Source organism: Rana temporaria, chromosome 13 (genome assembly GCF_905171775.1).
Source record: "Rana temporaria chromosome 13, aRanTem1.1, whole genome shotgun sequence".
NCBI classification, from domain to species: Eukaryota; Metazoa; Chordata; class Amphibia; order Anura; family Ranidae; genus Rana; species Rana temporaria.
The window spans coordinates 14962786-14982566 of NC_053501.1; the positions used below are offsets into that span (position 1 = coordinate 14962786).

A 19781-nucleotide genomic window follows, 5' to 3' on the forward strand; every position below is an offset into this window, starting at 1 on the left:
CGAGCTGTATCATAATTATCACAGACCCCAAGTTCCTCCTTATGGTCTATTAGCTAGATTCAGAAAGACTTAGGCTGGCGTATCTACTGATACGCCAGCCTAAGTCTGAATCTGCGCCAACGCTAATTTAAGCGTATTCTGGTAAACAGATAAGCTTAAATTAGGCTCAGATACGAGCGGCGTAAGTGTCTTACACCGTCGTATCCTAAAGTGTAATTTTTAGGCTGACCGCTAGGTGGCGCTTCCATTGCGGTCGGCGTAGAATATGTAAATCACTAGATACGCCTATTCACGAACGTACGCCCGGCCGACGCAGTACAGATACGCCGTTTACGTAACGCATTATCAGGCCTAAAGTTATTCCATCAAATAGCTGGAGTAGTAATGTTAAGTATGGCAGTCGTTACCGCGTCGAAATTCGAAAATCTTACATTGTTTGCGTAAGTCGTCCGTGAATAGGGATTTACGTAATTTACGTCCACGTCAAAACCAATAGGACCGTGCGGCGTACTTTGCCACAATGCACACTGGGATATGTAGGCGGACGGCGCATGCGCCGTTCCAAAAAAAAACCGGCAATCACGTCAGGTCAACCAAAATTAACATAAAACACGCCCCTCCAGCCTATTTTGAATTAGGCGGGCTTGCGCCCGCCGCATTTACGCTACGCCGCAACTTAGCAGGCAAGTACTTTGTGAATCATGTACTTGCCTCGCTAACTTACGGCGGCGTAGTGTAAACACGATACACTACGCCGCCGCAAAGTTAGGGCGGGCTTTCTGAATCCACCTATATAACTCCAGCAAGAGAAGCGTTGCAAATGCATACAGTGACCAATCACAATACACAGATTATTACCAACAAAAAAAAACAAACAAGGCATCAGATTGGCTGATGGAAAAGTAAAAATGTGCCCCTCAGCCCCATATCATCAGACTGATCCCGAACTCTGACCTGGCAAAGGCTGCAGCTTCGGCATTGACGCGGATCTGTACATGTTTGAACCTGCAGAAGAAAACAAAGTCAGGGAGAGGAGACGTGAATATCACAGGGGTGACGGAACATTACTGGAGATCAAACTAACCATTTTATAGAAAATACATAAATGTCTGATTGGCGGAAAGATGGAATTTGTCACACAATATGAGAGGCCAACTCACAGAAACATTCACACAGCGCAACTACTGCTACTCATTGGCTGCCAAGTCATGCCATCCACGATAAAGTTCCCTATAGTCTCCCAACCTCAATGTAGCCTCAAAACTGGGCCCTTCACCCATTCACCCTGACCCAACAGGTAGGAACGCCAACAAACACCTACTGGATTCGTCACCTGACAGGCAGGAGCATCATCTACACTCGCCTGACCCGCAACTTACAGGAAGAATACCACCCACAATCACTGGGCCTTGCACCCACAATCACTGGGCCTTGCACCCACAATCACTGGGCCTTTCACCGGAAAGGCAGGAAAGTCACCCATGCTCACAGGACCCCTCCCTTGACAGGCAGAAATGCCACCTACGCTCACAGGACCCCTCCCTTGACAGGCAGAAATGCCACCTACGCTCACAGGACCCCTCACCCGACAGGCAGAAATGCCACCTATGCTCACAGGACCCCTCACCTGACAGGCAGAAATGCCACCTACGCTCACAGGACCCCTCACCTGACAGGCAGAAATGCCACCTACGCCCACAGGACCCCTCACCTGACAGGCAGAAATGCCACCTACGCTCACAGGACCCCTCACCTGACAGGCAGAAATGCCACCTACGCTCACAGGACCCCTCCCTTGACAGGCAGAAATGCCACCTACGCTCACAGGACCCCTCACCTGACAGGCAGAAATGCCACGTACGCTCACAGGACCCCTCACCTGACAGGCAGAAATGCCACCTACACTCACAGGACCCCTTACAGGCAGAAATGCCACCTACACTCACAGGACCCCTTACCTGACAGGCAGAAATGCCACCTACACTCACAGGACCCCTTACCTGACAGGCAGAATTGCCACCTACACTCACAGGACCCCTTACCTGACAGGCAGAAATGCCACCTACACTCACAGGACCCCTCACCTGACAGGCAGAAATGCCACCTACGCTCACAGGACCCCTCACCTGACAGGCAGAAATGCCACCTACACTCACAGGACCCCTCCCTTGACAGGCAGAAATGCCACCTACACTCACAGGACCCCTCACCTGACAGGCAGAAATGCCACCTACACTCACAGGACCCCTCCCTTGACAGGCAGAAATGCCACCTACGCTCACAGGACCTCTCACCTGACAGGCAGAAATGCCACCTACGCTCACAGGACCCCTCACCTGACAGGCAGAAATGCCACCTACGCCCACAGGACCCCTCACCTGACAGGCAGAAATGCCACCTACGCTCACAGGACCCCTCACCTGACAGGCAGAAATGCCACCTACGCTCACAGGACCCCTCCCTTGACAGGCAGAAATGCCACCTACGCTCACAGGACCCCTCACCTGACAGGCAGAAATGCCACGTACGCTCACAGGACCCCTCACCTGACAGGCAGAAATGCCACCTACACTCACAGGACCCCTTACAGGCAGAAATGCCACCTACACTCACAGGACCCCTTACCTGACAGGCAGAAATGCCACCTACACTCACAGGACCCCTTACCTGACAGGCAGAAATGCCACCTACACTCACAGGACCCCTTACCTGACAGGCAGAAATGCCACCTACACTCACAGGACCCCTCACCTGACAGGCAGAAATGCCACCTACGCTCACAGGACCCCTCACCTGACAGGCAGAAATGCCACCTACACTCACAGGACCCCTCCCTTGACAGGCAGAAATGCCACCTACACTCACAGGACCCCTCACCTGACAGGCAGAAATGCCACCTACACTCACAGGACCCCTCCCTTGACAGGCAGAAATGCCACCTACGCTCACAGGACCTCTCACCTGACAGGCAGAAATGCCACCTACGCTCACAGGACCCCTCACCTGACAGGCAGAAATGCCACCTACACTCACAGGACCCCTCCCTTGACAGGCAGAAATGCCACCTACACTCACAGGACCCCTCACCTGACAGGCAGAAATGCCACCTACGCTCACAGGACCCCTCACCTGACAGGCAGAAATGCCACCTACGCTCACAGGACCCCTCCCTTGACAGGCAGAAATGCCACCTACGCTCACAGGACCCCTCACCTGACAGGCAGAAATGCCACGTACGCTCACAGGACCCCTCACCTGACAGGCAGAAATGCCACCTACGCTCACAGGACCCCTTACCTGACAGGCAGAAATGCCACCTACACTCACAGGACCCCTCACCTGACAGGCAGAAATGCCACCTACACTCACAGGACCCCTTACCTGACAGGCAGAAATGCCACCTACACTCACAGGACCCCTCACCTGACAGGCAGAAATGCCACCTACGCTCACAGGACCCCTCACCTGACAGGCAGAAATGCCACCTACACTCACAGGACCCCTTACCTGACAGGCAGAAATGCCACCTACACTCACAGGACCCCTCACCTGACAGGCAGAAATGCCACCTACGCTCACAGGACCCCTCACCTGACAGGCAGAAATGCCACCTACGCTCACAGGACCTCTCACCTGACAGGCAGAAATGCCACCTACGCTCACAGGACCCCTCACCTGACAGGCAGAAATGCCACCTACGCTCACAGGACCCCTCACCTGACAGGCAGAAATGCCACCTACACTCACAGGACCCCTCCCTTGACAGGCAGAAATGCCACCTACGCTCACAGGACCCCTCACCTGACAGGCAGAAATGCCACCTACACTCACAGGACCCCTCCCTTGACAGGCAGAAATGCCACCTACGCTCACAGGACCCCTCACCTGACAGGCAGAAATGCCACCTACACTCACAGGGCAGCACAGTGGTGTAGTGGTTATCACTTTCACCTAGCAGCAAAAGGGTCGCTGGTTCGAATCCCGACCACTACACTATCTGCTTGGAGTTTGCATGTTCTCCCTGTGTCTGCGTGGGTTTCCTCTGGGTACTCCGGTTTCCTCACACACTCCAAAGACATGCTGGTAGGCTAATTGGATCCTGGCCAAATTGGCCCAGTGTATGTATGTATGTATGTATGTATGTATGTATGTATGTATGCACACACACACATACATATACATTATATATATATATATATATATATATATATAAATAACACACACACACACACACACACACACACACACACACACATATATACGACTGTGTGTTCCAAGCGTGTCAAGATCCTACGGGGTAAAATGACCGCACCAGCCAGGAAGACACTGGCTGCAAAAAGCGCCTAGAGGCGATTTAGTTTGCATGTGTAGCGCTATACAAGTCATTCATTCACAGGACCACTCACCTGACAGGCAGAAATGCCACCTACGCTCACATGACCCCCCCTCCCTTGACAGGCAGAAATGCCACCTACACTCACAGGACCCCCCCCATCTGACAGGCAGGAACGCAACCCACACTCACCGAAAATCACCCTCCAGCTTCTCCTGCTCAACCAGTCTGGGGATAACAGGACCCATCAGAAGTTTATTCACCAGAGATCCAACCACAAAATATCCGAAGATGGACACAGGACCCATCCAGCCCGTACTGTGAACATGAAGTAACATAGAATAAGAAAGGAGACACACAATGTATCTGTCTATTTAACGAAACACACACCAAAAAGCACAGGCAGCACACAACCACAGCAGCAGCTTAAAGCTGAACTAAAGGGTCAATACTCACCTGTCCAACGTTCCCTCGCATCGTCTTCCGAGCGCCAGTCTTCACGTAGAGGTAGACCGATATGGGTTTTTCTCTGGCCGATGCCGATATTTAGAAATCTGGGCGGCCGATGGCCGATATATGATGCAGATTTTTGCGGCCGATATTTTAGGCCGATTTTTATTTTTTATTGGTGGCACTGGCTCGTGGCACTGGATGGCACTGGAAGGAAGATGGCACTAGCAGAAGGCACTTATTGGCACTGGCAGGTTGCACTGGATGGCACTGAAAGATGGTACTAGCAGGTGGCACTGATTGGCAGATGGCGCTGGTTGATGGCACTGGCAGGTGGCACTGGGTGGCAATAGTTAGCACTGGCAGGTGGCACTTATGACTTTAGTTGGCACTGGTAGGTGGCACTGGATCGCACTGGCAGGTGGCACTGGATGGAAGGTGGCACTTACTGGCACTGGATGGTGCCACTGGTATTGGCACTGGCAGGTGGCATTGGCGGATGGCACTGGATGGAAGGTGGCACTAATTGGCACTGGCAGGTGGCATTGGCACTGATGGAAGGTGGCACTAATTGGCACTGGTATTGGCACTGGCAGGTGGCATTGGCGGATGGCACTGGATGGTGGCGCTGGTATTGTTACTGGCAGATGGCAAGTGGCACTGGTGCAAAAAAATGGTGTCACCCCCCCTCAGTACAGACCCCCTCTCCCTCCAGTATAGACACCCCCCCTGCCCCCCGTAGTACAGACACCAGAGCGGTGTGTGTCCCACGAGCGCGGGCCCCACCTCCTCTGTGGGCGTTAACAGAGGAGGGACGCCGCGCTGGGTGTACCAAGATGGCCTAGCTCCGGAGCCGTGGCATCGCTAGCGGGAATTGTAAAATATCGTCCCGATTTGGATAAAAATCGGCCGATGCCGATTTCTCCAAAACGGCCAAATATCGGCCAATATATCGGTCGACCTCTAGTCTTCAGGCCTCTGCATTGGCTAGCGCAGGATGACGTCACTTCAGCGCATGATCTATTCATCCCGGCATTCAGAGTCTTGGCCAGTGTTGTAAGCTGAGCTACGCATGTGCAACTTAGTTTATAGTGATGAACACTTCTTATTGTAGAATGCACAATCAATTGGATAATATGGCTGTGGAGGTGTCACATTCATTACAGCCGTGTGTGTGTGTGTGTGTGTGTGTGTGTGTGTGTGAGAGAAAGAGGTAGGGGGGCCAAGAAACAAACCACTATGGGAAATCTCACTATTGTGGGAAGGGCAGCGACACAAGTTACTGTACCATTGTATTGGGGACGAAGAGACAAATTACTGCAGCTTTTATTACTGGGCTCTTAGATAGGCATACTAAACTATTGGGCGATTCAGATACATTTCTGGGTGAAATTAGCATATATCACATACACAAGTTACAGCACACCAATAAAGTCGATACACTGACCTGAGGGCACACTGATAGGAGTAATAGACAAGTGTGAAGGGTGTGGTAAGAATTTTACTGGCGAAACTGGTGAGTTCGCGGCAGAGACGTTCCACATCCTGCGTCATCCTCTGATCTCTGAAAAAAAAAAAAAAAGTTCAATCCGTCTACAGCCAACACAAACAGTGCCCCTCCTTTAAAAAATGGTATCCTACATTTATCCTGGGGCCTATCCTAGCTGTTGGAAATGTGGTAATCTAGAGGCCGGTTTCTGTCATATGTTGTGGTCCTGTCCCAAAGTGCACTCTTTCTGGGTAGAGGTGATGCAATTTATAGCCTTGTTGTTACCGCTGTACCAGTCTGCTTGCTGGACCTGGTGGGCTCAAGCGCACCGCAACCAAGATCCTCATAGGACTTCTGCTCTTTTACGCCCGTAAAGCAATATTACTAAAATGGAAAACAATCAATCAGATGCGCCCTCTCTGAACTCTTGGAAAGCCTTGGTCAATTCTTCAATACCATTATATAAAGCCACATACGGGTGTATTGCTAAATTCGACAAAGTGTGGAAATTATGGCTTGACTTCGCCTCCACTAATGCTGCTCAAGAATACAGTTTAACTGATACACATTAACCACTTAAGGACCGGACCAATATGCTGCTAAATGACCCAAGGGGTTTTTACAATTCGGCACTGCGTCGCTTTAACAGACAATTGCGCGGTCATGCGACGTGGCTCCCCAAACAAAATTGGCGTCCTTTTTTTCCCACAAATAGAGCTTTCTTTTGGTGGTATTTGATCACCTCTGCAGTTTTTATTTTTTGCGCTATAAACAAATAGAGCGACAATTTTGAAAAAAATGCAATATTTTTTACTTTTTGCTATAATAAATATCCCCCAAAAATATATAAAACATTTTTTTTCCTCAGTTTAGGCCAATACGTATTCTTCTACCTATTTTTGGTAAAAAAAAAAAAAAATCGCAATAATCGTTTATCGGTTGGTTTGCGCAAAATGTATAGCGTTTACAAAATAGGGGATAGTTTTATTGCATTTTTATTTTTTACTACTAATGGCAGCGATCAGCGATTTTTTTCGTGACTGCGACATTATGGCGGGCACTTCGGACAATTTTGACACATTTTTGGGACAATTGTCATTTTCACAGCAAAAAATGCATTTAAATTGCATTGTTTATTGTGAAAATGACAGTTGCAGTTTTGGAGTTAACCACAGGGGGCGCTGTAGGAGTTAGTAGTGTGTGTTTACAACTGTAGGGGGGTGTGGCTTTAGGACTGACATCATCGATCGAGTCTCCCTATAAAAGGGATCACTCGATCGATGCAGCCGCCACAGTGAAGCACGGGGAAGCCGTGTTTACATACGGCGATCGCGACGGAGCGGCTATAAACGAATAGCCGCGCCGTTGTCCCGGATCGCTCCCCGCGGGAATCCGACCGCCGCATGTAGCGGACCCCCGACCCGCGGAAAGGCAGGGACGTACAGGTACGCCAATGTGCCTGTACATGCCATTCTGACGACGTATATCTACATGCGGCGGTCGGGAAGCGGTTAACTACCTGCTCCGTGCTAACACCTGCTAAGACCCTCCTGACACCCATATAGTTGAACCCCTGGTATTCTAGGCCTAGTACCAAAGTTCCCTCTTGGGAAACCTCACCCCTATCGAAGACGAGTAGCACATTCTCCTTTCATATTTCTCCAAATGGAGTGGCTGAGCAGTAAAGTTTTTTTTTTTTCCTGTCGCTAACAGCACTATTTAGACAGATAACCGGGAATTCCCCAAGGCTCAGTTTTTGTAAATCTATTTAAAACCAATAAAGAGAATAATAATAAAAAATAAAATAAAAAAACACATTGTACCCTACACCCCCTTCACACACACACAGTGTCACATACGGGTTATCAACATGGCTGTGCTCCACACTCATGGTGTAGTAGACTTGTTTGGTGAAGTAAATTTGGTGCAGATATTGCGTCATCACCTTCCGACAGTTTACATAGACCAGTTTGCTGATGTACTGCTCCGCGCTGCGCAGCTGAAAGACAAAGTATACAGCACACACACAGGTTAGAGCAATACACTGACCTGATGGCACATGGATAGGAGTAATAGACAATAAGAATGGGCTCAGGCGTAATCGGATAGAACGCGCCAGGAAGCCAGCATTGAACACCACCAATCATAGGCAGCATGTGCATGTGCAGCTGCCGGTCAGGAAATGCCTTACTGCCTAGGATTGGCGGTGTGCAGCAATGGCTTTCTCACAGGTTCGATCCAAACACCTGAGCCCATCACTAATAAACAAGGGTGTGAAGGGTGTGGTTAGAATTTTACTGGCGATACCAGTATGGCACCATATATATTATGTGTAGTGCATCCGGAAAGTATTCACAGTGTTTTACCTTTTCCAAATTTTGTTACGTTACAGCTAGGGTTGTCCCGATACCGATACCAGTATCGGTATCGATACCGAGTATTTGCGGGAGTACTTGTACTCCCGCAAATACCCCTGATGCCTAAATAGAATACTTGCCCGTCGTGCATCCACCCCCCCCCCCCCGCCGCTACGAATGCTGCCGCCGACCCCGTCGCATATCGCAACAACGCGCAGGCCGCATGGTTAAACAGCGTGCGGGGAATATCACAGCTTTCATTTGAATAGCTGTAGTGTTTCCCGCCGCGCCGCGTATAGACACTCTCCCTTGCTCGGGATTGGACGGATCTGTCCAATCCCGAGCAAGGGGGAGTGTCTATACCCGGCGCAGCGGGAACACTACAGCTATTCAAATGAAAGCCGTGATGTTCCCCGCACGCTGTTTAACCATGCGGCGGCATCTAGGTATGGGGGGGACATGGCTGCATATAGGGGGGGGACATGGCTGCATATAGAGGGGGGACATGGCTGCATATAGGGGGGGGGGACATGGCTGCATATAGGGGGGGGGGCATGGCTGCATATAGGGGGGGGGGCATGGCTGCATATAGGGGGGGGGACATGGCTGCATATAGGGGGGGGGACATGGCTGCATATAGGGGGGGGGGACATGGCTGCATATAGGGGGGGGACATGGCTGCATATGTGGGGGGGCATGGCTGCATTTGGGGACACATTTAAAAATAAGTATCGGTATTGGCGAGTAATTGAAAAAAAGTATCGGTACATGTACTCGGTCCTCAAAAAGTGGTATCGGGACAACCCTAGTTACAGCCTTATTACATGCATCGGAAGCATGGGTTCCAATGGGGTTTTATTTTTAGAAGCACCCGATTAGAGCCTGAGGCTTTAATTGACTTAATAGTAAATTAATATTCACTATTGTCTTCCTGATTCTCCTCGCATCCAATTCCCAATAGCAGGAGATTGTGACTGGCTCTCTATGGAGCCGGTTCCCATATCTCCACTGTGGTTCCGGTGCAAATTTTCACTGGGTCCTGTGTGTCTTTTGGTCCATTTCAGGTCCGAATTCAGCCAAAATTTCAGGCTGAAATGGTGATGCACCGGACCCCTGCTGCGAACCGCATGCGGCTTAGATGTGAACCCAGCCTGACTGATGAGTGGCTTCCGTCTGGCCACTCTACCATACAGTGCTGATTGGTGGAGTGCTGCAGAGATGGTTGTTCTTCTGGAAGGTTCTCCTCTGTCCATAGAGAAATGCTGGAGCTCTGTCAGAGCGAGTCGGGTTCTTCGTCACCTCCCTAAGGCCCTTCTCCTCCGATCGTTCAGTTTGACCGGCCGGCCCGCTCTAGGAAGAGTCCTGGTGATTCCAGACTTATTCATTTTATGGACGATGGAGGCCATTGTGCTCATTTGGACCTTCAATGCATTTTTCTGTACCCTTTCCCACCCGATCTGTGCCTCCATACAATCCTGTCTTGGAGGTCTACAGACAATTCCTTGGACCTCATGGCTTGGTTTGTGCTCTGACATGCACTGTTAACTGTGGGATCTTATATAGACAGGGGTGTGTCTTTCCAAATCATGTCCAATCAACCGAATCAACCACAGAGGGACTCCAATCAAGTTGTGGAAACAGAATGCACCTGAGCTCAATTTTGAGTGTCATGGCAAAGGCTGGGAATACTTATGTACATTAGATTTAGTTCATTTTTTTCGGTTACATTTTTAATAAATTTGAAAAGATTTCAAACAAACTTCTTTCACGTTGTCATTATGGGGTATGGTTTGTAGAATTTTGAGGAAAATAATGAATAATTAATTTTGGGATAAGGCTGTAATGTAACAAAATGTGGAAAAAAGCGCTGTGAATACTTTCCAGATGCACAGTGTATAATTTGTATGGTGCCATACTGAAATCACCAGTAAAATTCTAATCACACCCTTCACACTTGTTTATTAGTGATGGGCTCGGGTGTATTTGGATTAAACCCACCAGGGAGCCATCACTGCACACCGCCAATCATAGGCAGTAAGGCATTTTACCGACTGGCAGTTCCGCACACACACCCACTGTCTATGATTGGCAGTGTGCAGTGCCGGTGTCCTGCCGAAAAAGGTCCACCGGCGGATAATGACCCCCCTGTACTGAGCAGGCGCGGTGCTTGCGCAGTACGAACCACAACAGAGCCGCCGAAAATAGCCAAAGATGTACAGCTGTAAGTCAGCTGTACACGGCACCTGCACAATGACGAGGGGCGGATGTATTACTGTTATATTGTGTAAGGGGCGGACAAGGGGTGGCTGTATTACGGTTATATCGTGTAAGGGGCGGACAACGAGTAGCTGTATTACGGTTATATCGTGTAAGGGGCGGACAAGGAGTGGCTGTATTACGGTCGTATCGTGTAAGGGGCGGACAAGGGGTGGCTGTATTACGGTTATATCGTGTAAAGGGCGGACAAGGGGTGGCTGTATTACGGTCATATCGTGTAAGGGGCGGACAAGGGGTGGCTGTATTACTGTTATATCGTGTAAGGGGCGGACAAGGAGTGGCTGTATTACGGTTATATCGTGTAAGGGGCGGACAACGAGTGGCTGTATTACGGTCATATCGTGTAAGGGGCGGACAAGGAGTGGCTGTATTACGGTCATATCGTGTAAGGGGCGGACAAGGAGTGGCTGTATTACGGTCATATCGTGTAAGGGGCGGACAAGGAGTGGCTGTATTACGGTCATATCGTGTAAGGGGCGGACAAGGGGTGGCTGTATTACGGTCATATCGTGTAAGGGGCGGACAAGGGGTGGCTGTATTACGGTCATATCGTGTAAGGGGCGAACAAGGGGTGGCTGTATTACTGTTATCAGGTAAGGGGCGGATGGCTACAAAGATGTGTAGTTTTTTTGCTAAAACTACCCCCAAGTTATCAGCTCTGGCCATCATTTTAAAATTCAGCCTCTTTTGTAGCCATGCGTCCCTTACACGATATAACAGTAATACACCTGCCCCTTGTCAGCCCTTTAGACAACATAACAGTAATACACCTCCCCCTCATCGTCATTGCGCAGGCGCCGTGTACAGCTCACTCACAGTTCTTCGGATATTTTCGGCGGCTCCGTTGTGGTTCGTACGGCGCAAGCGCCATGCCTGCGCAGTACAGGGGGGTCATTATGCGCCGGAGGGACCTTCATCAGCAGAACACGGCTTCCTGGCGCCATGTTGTAGTGCAGGGAAACTTGGCTGATTCTTCACAAAGATCCTTAATTTGGCTCCCCCACCAGCAGATAGTTTCACCGCCCAATAACTAATAATAGAAAGCAACAGACATCATTCGTCACAAGCGTTCCTGTATTCCCAGCATGCTGAAGTCTGATTGGTGGGTGCACAGGAAATGGGAGACCTTGACTGACAGACTGATGATACTTGGGGTAACAATGAAATCTGACCAGTCAGATGAGGTTAGCGGAAGAGAAGACATCTCGGTGGATAAATGGAATAGAAAACTCACCATGGAAATGACGAAGATCAGCGCAACAGCCACTACTGCCAAACTCCTGAAGCTGGTCAGGTCTCGATCAGACAGGATACCATAGAACTGACTGGGCAGAATGCCAACCTGGTAGATAACTAGCTGCCCTGTGCAGGACCAGAAAAAAAGAGTATGATTAAGTGATGTGAAGCCTCTGACAGTGACATATTTCATACATAAGGCAGAGAAAGTACTATTCCTGCTTCACTACAATATTCCAGAATGAGTGGAGGTATCCTTGTCACTGCCTCCCAACGTCTGTTAATCTTATAGAGCTGCAAAACACTATAGGGGAGATTTATCGAAACCGGAGTGGACAGAATCTGGAGCAGCTTTGCAAGGCAACTAATCAGCTTCTATCTGCAGTTTGTTCAGTTAAAGTGAAAGTAAACCCTCCTATCGTTTCCAGCAAAGGAAGCTGCCATCTTTATGATGCTGCACATGTGATCAGTTATGACATCATCCATTGGATGGTTTGACAGTTTGATTAAGAGCACAACCAATGTGACAGTTACACTCCCGGCACGTGCCAGGAATGTAACTTTTTTTTAAGCTAGTAAATCGATAGGTCTACTTCCGCTTTAAAATTCAGCAGCTTTATTTCCCTGCAATGGTAAAGCCAGGGCTCAAAATTTCAAGTCCTGAGCTACTAGCCAGGCCCTTAAAGGAGTTGTAAAGGTAAAAGTTTTTTTACCTTAATGCATCCTATGCATGAAGGTAAAAAAACATCTGACAGCACCGCCCCCCCCCCGAGCCCCCGTTTTACTTACCTCACCGTTCGAAAGTCCCGGGCGCGTGCTTGTCATCCTGCTCGGTTCCCAGCCTGGCCGTTGATTGGCTAGGCTGGGCGGATTGATAGCAGCGCAGCCATTGGCTGGCGCTGCTGTCAATCACAGCGGATGACGCGGCGCGCCGGGGGGCGGGGCCGAGTGATACAGTCGGCGGCTATGGCCGCTGCTGTATCACGGGAGCGCACTCGCAAAAGCTTTCCACCATGCGAGGGAGCTCGCATGAACGTGGAAAGCTTTTGCGAGGAGGAGCCGAGACAGCCGCCGAGGGACCCCAGAAGATACTGGGGGGGGGGGGGGGCACGGATCACATGGCACTGGGTGGTCATCTTCCTCTCACTGTGGAAACATTTATGAGTCTGTACTAAAGAACAGCAATGTCAGGCCTAAGAGAAGGGAGCTATAGCAACAGAGTAAAGTGACAGCATGGTGCAAGGCTGTGCAGGGCAGGAGGCAAGATGACACAAGTTAGGTGGACTATGGACGCTCCTCCTATTAGTTGTATGACGTGAAGAGAATTCTGCGGATAACAAGAATACGGCTAACATTGTACAATCTCAGAGACTGTCTGCATACACAGAGATCTCAACAACATTGTGTCTAATATTAGTTGGCTTTTCCTCTTTCAGAACACCCTCTTAGGGCGATGCCCACCTGCCCATCACACGATGGCCCCCTGCTGTACATACAGAATTGCATTTCTACATATGGGGTTAGCATCATCCTATCCCACACATGAGAAGTACATGGGGGGTATGGGGCCCACTAACCTGTCAGGGCCACCATCAGCAGTGTCATCATCATCAGCGTATTCCGGGCTGTCCATTGTGGGAAGAGAACAGACTGCAGAGCCAAGAACCGGCGCACAAAGAGCCAATCCAGACGAGGCCTGTAAAAGAAGAAGAAGTGACACTGAATGAGGCCCGAGACATCAATATGTACTACAACACTGTCTATAAGCCTTATAAATGATCTCTCTATACATCATATACTCCCAGTATATACACACCTTATACACCCCCATACAGTATATACACCCCCCCCATACAGTATATACACTTTATACACCCCCCCCATACAGTATATACACCCCCCCCATACAGTATATACACCCCCCCCATACAGTATATACTTTATACACCCCCCCATACAGTATATACACTTTATACACCCCCCCATACAGTATATACACTTTATACACCCCCCCCCATACAGTATATACACTTTATACACCCCCCCCCCCATACAGTATATACACCCTCCCCCCTTATACAGTGTATATACTTTATACACCCCCCCCCATACAGTATATACACCCCCCCATACAGTATATACACTTTATACACCCCCCCCATACAGTATAAACACCTTATACCCCCCCCATACAGTATATACACTTTATACACCCCCCCCATACAGTATATACACTTTATACACCCCCCCCCCATACAGTATATACACTTTATACACCCCCCCCCTCCATACAGTATATACACCCCCCCCCATACAGTATATACACTTTATACACCCCCCCCCCATACAGTATATACACCTTATACACCCCCCCATACAGTATATACACGTTATACACCCCCCCCCCATACAGTATAAACACCTTATACCCCCCCCATACAGTATATACACTTTATACACCCCCCCCCCCATACAGTCTATACACCCCCCCATACAGTATATACACTTTATACCCCCCCCATACAGTATATACACTTTATACATCCACTATACCATATATAGACACTATAAATCCATTATACAGTTTAGAAGTCCCCCCATGCTTTTTATACACTCCATTATACTATTCCCCCCACACTGTAGATACACCCCTATAAATACCCAACACAGAGCATGGACCCTCTCTTTCTATATACACACCCTGTACAGTATATACACCCCTCCACGCCCTGCTATATTCCTCTCACCTGTCCCCTCTGTCCGCCCTCACACTCCTCATCCCCATTCTTATGAGCGGAACGGTGGGTGCACGAAACCGGAAGTGTCGCCGCTACAGAGCGCCTCCATTATGTTGGTTATACTACACAACGCTAAACATTTGTGTGGCACCAACAATATGGCGGCGGTTTCTATGCAACGGCGACATTTCCGGTTCCGCTAAGAATAGATCAGGTGACACACCGCCCATAGCCAAGTCCTGGGAAAGAGAACCAAACAGAAGTTTGATGTACAGTGCTGCCCCTAGTGGAGGAAACTGATGTGTGGGAGGACGCTGTTCCCTAGTGCTCCCTTTCTAGAAAAGAGTACTGTATAGATTGTATCAGGAGTTTCATGATTTAAGGTAGCCCCTCCTATTTCAGCCAATATGGGGCATATATAAATTAAGGTAGTATAGAGTAATAGCTGGCCTGGGTAGATGTCCTATATATAGGAATGGAGGGGATGGAAACTGGGGCTGTAGGGTATGCCCCACTGAGGATATACATTGCTACTATGACATTATATACCAGAGTTATAGCACCAGCTAGCTTATGGATGGCAAGAGAGGTGCCAGGAGAGATCTGCAACAATGGAAACGATCCGATCTGTGGGAGCAATAGGCAGGATGGCACTGGGATGTAACACTGGGTTGCCATCCAGGGCCCTGGGGACCTCTGGGCCCTTTAATAAAAATATATATAAACACAAATAAAAAAATAAACATTTATAAAAAAAACAAAAAAGGGGGTTTGCCACATGGGGCCATGGGGGCCTCTGAGCCCTTTAATAAAAAAAATAAATATATATATATATATATATATATATATATTAGTGCTGTCAGTTAAACGCGTTATTAACGGCGTTAACACAAACCCATGTTAACGCCGTCAATTTTTATCGCGCGATTAACGTTCGGGGGTTATACCGGGATCATGCCTGCAGCCGCAGGCATCATCCCGGTACCGTTGTTTAGAGCGGGCGATCGGCTATCCAAACATAACAACCGATGCGGCTAAAAGCCACTCGGTTATGCCGGAGGAGCGGGAGGGGCCTTTCGCCGCTCTGACCGGGCCTCCCGTCCCACCGGGAGACCCGATCCTCCATCCGGCGCCTTCTGTGTCCAGGCGCAGACTGAAACTAAGCCGTAAACGGCTTTGATTCAGTCTCCGCAATGTAAACACGGAGGCGGCGTCATGACGTCACTTCCGGGTTTCTCGGCTGCCAATGGCGCCGGATTTAAAAAAGTACACAGTATTCAGAATCGCCGTTTTCGGCGATCTGAATACTTTGAAGTGCAAAGGAGGGCTCGGAGGTCTTTTAGACCCCCGATCCCTCCATAAAGAGTACCTGTCACCACCTATTGCTGTCACAAGGGATGTTTACATTCCTTGTGACAGCAATAAAAGTGATCAAAATGTAAAAAAATAAAAAAACACAATTTAATATTATAAAAAAAAAAAAAATAAATAAGAAAACAAAAAAAAATGTTTTAAAGGGTGAACCTCCTTAATCGCGCGATTAATCGTGAGTTAACTATGACATTAATGCGATTAATCGCGATTAGAAATTTTAATCGCTTGACAGCACTAATATATATATATATATATATATATATATATATATATAAGATAAATAAAAATAATATAAAAAAAAATTGTTTTTAATAAAAAAAAGGGGGGTTGCCATCCGGGGCCCTGGGGGACCTCTGGGCCCTTTAATAATAATAATATTTTATATATATATATATATATATATAAATATATATATATATGTATATAAGAAGTTGTCATGAGTTGTCCTCTGGGGCCCTGGGGATCTCCGGGCCCCTGGGGAGCTCTAAAAAAAAAATTGTCCCTTTAATAAAAAATAAAATAAAAATATATTAAAAATATATATATATTTTTTATAAAAAATAAATAAAAAAAGGGGGGTTGCCATCCAGGGCCCTGGGGGCCTTCGGACCTCTAAAAATATATATATTTAAAAAAATATATATATTTTTTATAAAAAAAACAAAGAAAGGGGGTTGCTTTTTAAAGGGGGTTGCCATCCGGGCCCCTGGGGACCTCCGGGCCCCTTACAGGTGTACTGCCTGTACAGCAATAGGGCAGAGCTGGGCAGTTTTAGTAACAGAACTTCACACTGAGATATCAGGACACATCCGCAGACTAAAACTTTAAGGCACAAGAGAATTTAAACTGGAATAGTTGGCAAGTATGGGACAGCTGCTTTGGGCCCCACAACAAAGATGGAGCCCCCTTTTACCCTGCCTAAAAGACGGCCCTGGCGCCCACATATGTAAAAGGTGTTTAAACCACACATGTGAGATATCTGAAGGGATACTATCTTTGCGGGAAGTGCCAGGCTTGTAGAATCAACACACAGAGGGGGAGGAAGATTACGAAATTCACCTCTGTGGGCACAGGAGCAACTTTTTAAATTCAATTTTTAATTTCATGTATGACCAAATGTGTTGTTTATCTTCGGAGGGGCCCTTGTGGTCTACAATATGTAGGATGCAGCACGTGTATGCTACATATTAGATTAGGGGAGCATATAGCAATATTCTAAAAGGATTTGACAAACACATTGGGGGGTTATTTACAAAAGGCAAATCCACTTTGCACTACAAGTGCAAACTACAAGTGCAAAGTGCACTTGAAATTGCACTTGGAAGTGCAGTCGCTCTAAATCTGAGGGGGAAGCTCTGCTGATTTTATCTTCCAATCATGTGCAAGCTAAAATGCTGTTTTTTATTTTCCTTGCATGTCCCCATCGGATCTACAGCGACTGCACTTCCAAGTGCACATTCAGTGCAATTTCAAGTGCACTTTGCACTTGTAGTTTGCACTTGTAGTGCAAAGTGGATTTGCCTTTAGTAAATAACCCCCATTGTGTCCTGAAACATAATAAGGATCCCAAAGGCACTACATTCATTGCCCTTGAGAAATATGTTCCCATTGGTGTGTTAGTAATGGTAAGAGGAACATATCAAGGGCCGAAACCAGCTGGATCTATAAAGTGGTCTCTCACGTGCCTTGCGACTTGAATGTGGAGTGGGACCTCGTTTGTTTGATTAACAATAGCTGATCTCCTTGACATTGTCAAGCTCTATTGTTGTCTCCCTTTAAAGGGTTTGTAAAGGAAATTTTTTTTTTTATCTTAATAGCTTCCTTTACCTTAACACTTAACCCCTTTCTCGCCCCCTAGTGGTTAACCCCTTCACTGTAATGCCACGTACACACGATCAGCGATTTTTCTTTTTTTTACCAAAAATATGTAGAAGAATACATATCGGCCAAAACTGAGGTAATTTTTTTTTTGATATTTTTGGGGGATATTTATTATAGCAAAAAGTAAAAAATATAGAATTTATTTCAAAACTGACGCTTTTTTTTGTTTATAGCGCAAAAAACGTTGCACAACTGTCAGTTAAAGCAACGCAGTGCCAAATCGCAAAAAATGGCCCAGTCATTGGGCAGCCAAATCCTCCGGGGCTGAAGTGGTTAATAGGCAAGAATAATAATTTATTGTGGCCACTGAAATTAATTCATGCTCAAGCGCTAGAAGCGCCTAGCATTAACGCAGATTTAGGAATGTCAAGCGTTTCTTCTGCCAAAATGCAGCTGCTCCTCCTGGACACGCTGGCAGTGGGCGTTTCTTTCTGCCTCTAAATGGCTGTGTGCATTAGGGTTGCCACCTTTTCTATGAGCCAAACCCGAAACACTTTAGCGGCACAGCTCAATTTTTTTCCCCCCTTAGTATACACTATAGGATTATAAAAGACCAGGGACCCCTTTGGGTACCCCAAAGAAAGTAGTAATGCGTATATCGCGTGGTGGTGAACAGTGGGTGTGGGCAAAATTGTCTGGATTAACCACTTAATGACCGCCGCATGTATATGTACATGTACGTCCTTGCCTTTCCGCGGGTCGGGGTCCGACCAGTACCCCCCCTCGGTACATGCGGCGGTCGGAAATCGTGTGGGAGCGATCCGGGACGAGGGCGCGGCTATTCGTTTCCAGCTGCGATCGCTCCCCGTAGCTGAAGAACGGGGAGAGCCGTATGTAAACACAGCTTCCCCGTGCTTCACTGTGGCGGCTGCATCAATCGTGTGGTCTCTTTTATAGGGAGACACGATTGATGACGTCAGACCTACAGCCACACCCCCCTACAGTTGTAAACACACACTAGGTGAAACATAATTCCTTCAGCGCCCCTTGTGGTTAACTCCCAAACTGCAACTGTCATTTTCACAATAAACAATGCAATTTAAATGCATTTTTTGCTGTGAAAATGACAATGGTGCCAAAAATGTGTCAAAATTGTCCGAAGTGTCCGCCATAATGTCGAAGTCACGAAAAAAAAATCGCTGATCGCCGCCATTAGTAGTAAAAAAAAAAAATTATTAATAAAAATGCAATAAAACTATCCCCTATTTTGTAAACGCTATAAATTTGAACCAATCGATAAACGCTTATTGTGATTTTTTTTACCAAAAATAGGTAGAAGAATACGTATCGGCCTAAACTGAGGAAAAAAATAATTTTTATATATGTTTTTGGGGGATATTTATTACAGCAAAAAGTAAAAAATTTTCCTTTTTTTTTAAAATTGTCGCTCTATTTTTGTTTATAGCGCAAAAAATAAAAACCGCAGAGGTGATCAAATATCACCAAAAGAAAGCTCTAATTGTGGGGAAAAAAGGACGCCAATTTTGTTTGGGAGCCACGTCGCAATTGTCTGTTAAAGCGACGCAGTGCCGAATCGCAAAACCTGGCCTGGGCCTTTAGCTGCATTTTGGTCCGTGGGCTTAAGTGGTTAATCCAGGACAGGTGACAACCCTAGTATGTGCATGGACATATATGCTAAAGCCCCA

General features: G+C 47.6%; 1 protein-coding gene across 1 annotated transcript in view; it reads right to left on the minus strand.

Annotated features, from left to right (window-relative positions):
* ABCD4 (ATP binding cassette subfamily D member 4) overlaps positions 1-15025 on the minus strand; it is a 32964-nt gene extending 17939 nt beyond the window's left edge. The window contains exons 1-7 of the mRNA XM_040333762.1: positions 14890-15025; positions 13720-13838; positions 12141-12268; positions 8132-8271; positions 6231-6347; positions 4526-4651; positions 955-1005 (exon numbers count right to left, since the gene is read on the minus strand). Of these exons, the coding sequence (XP_040189696.1) occupies positions 955-1005; positions 4526-4651; positions 6231-6347; positions 8132-8271; positions 12141-12268; positions 13720-13838; positions 14890-14927 (719 nt within the window). The 5' untranslated portion in view covers positions 14928-15025. The remainder of the gene's footprint in view (positions 1-954; positions 1006-4525; positions 4652-6230; positions 6348-8131; positions 8272-12140; positions 12269-13719; positions 13839-14889) is intronic.
* Between the last annotated feature and the right edge of the window lie 4756 nt (positions 15026-19781).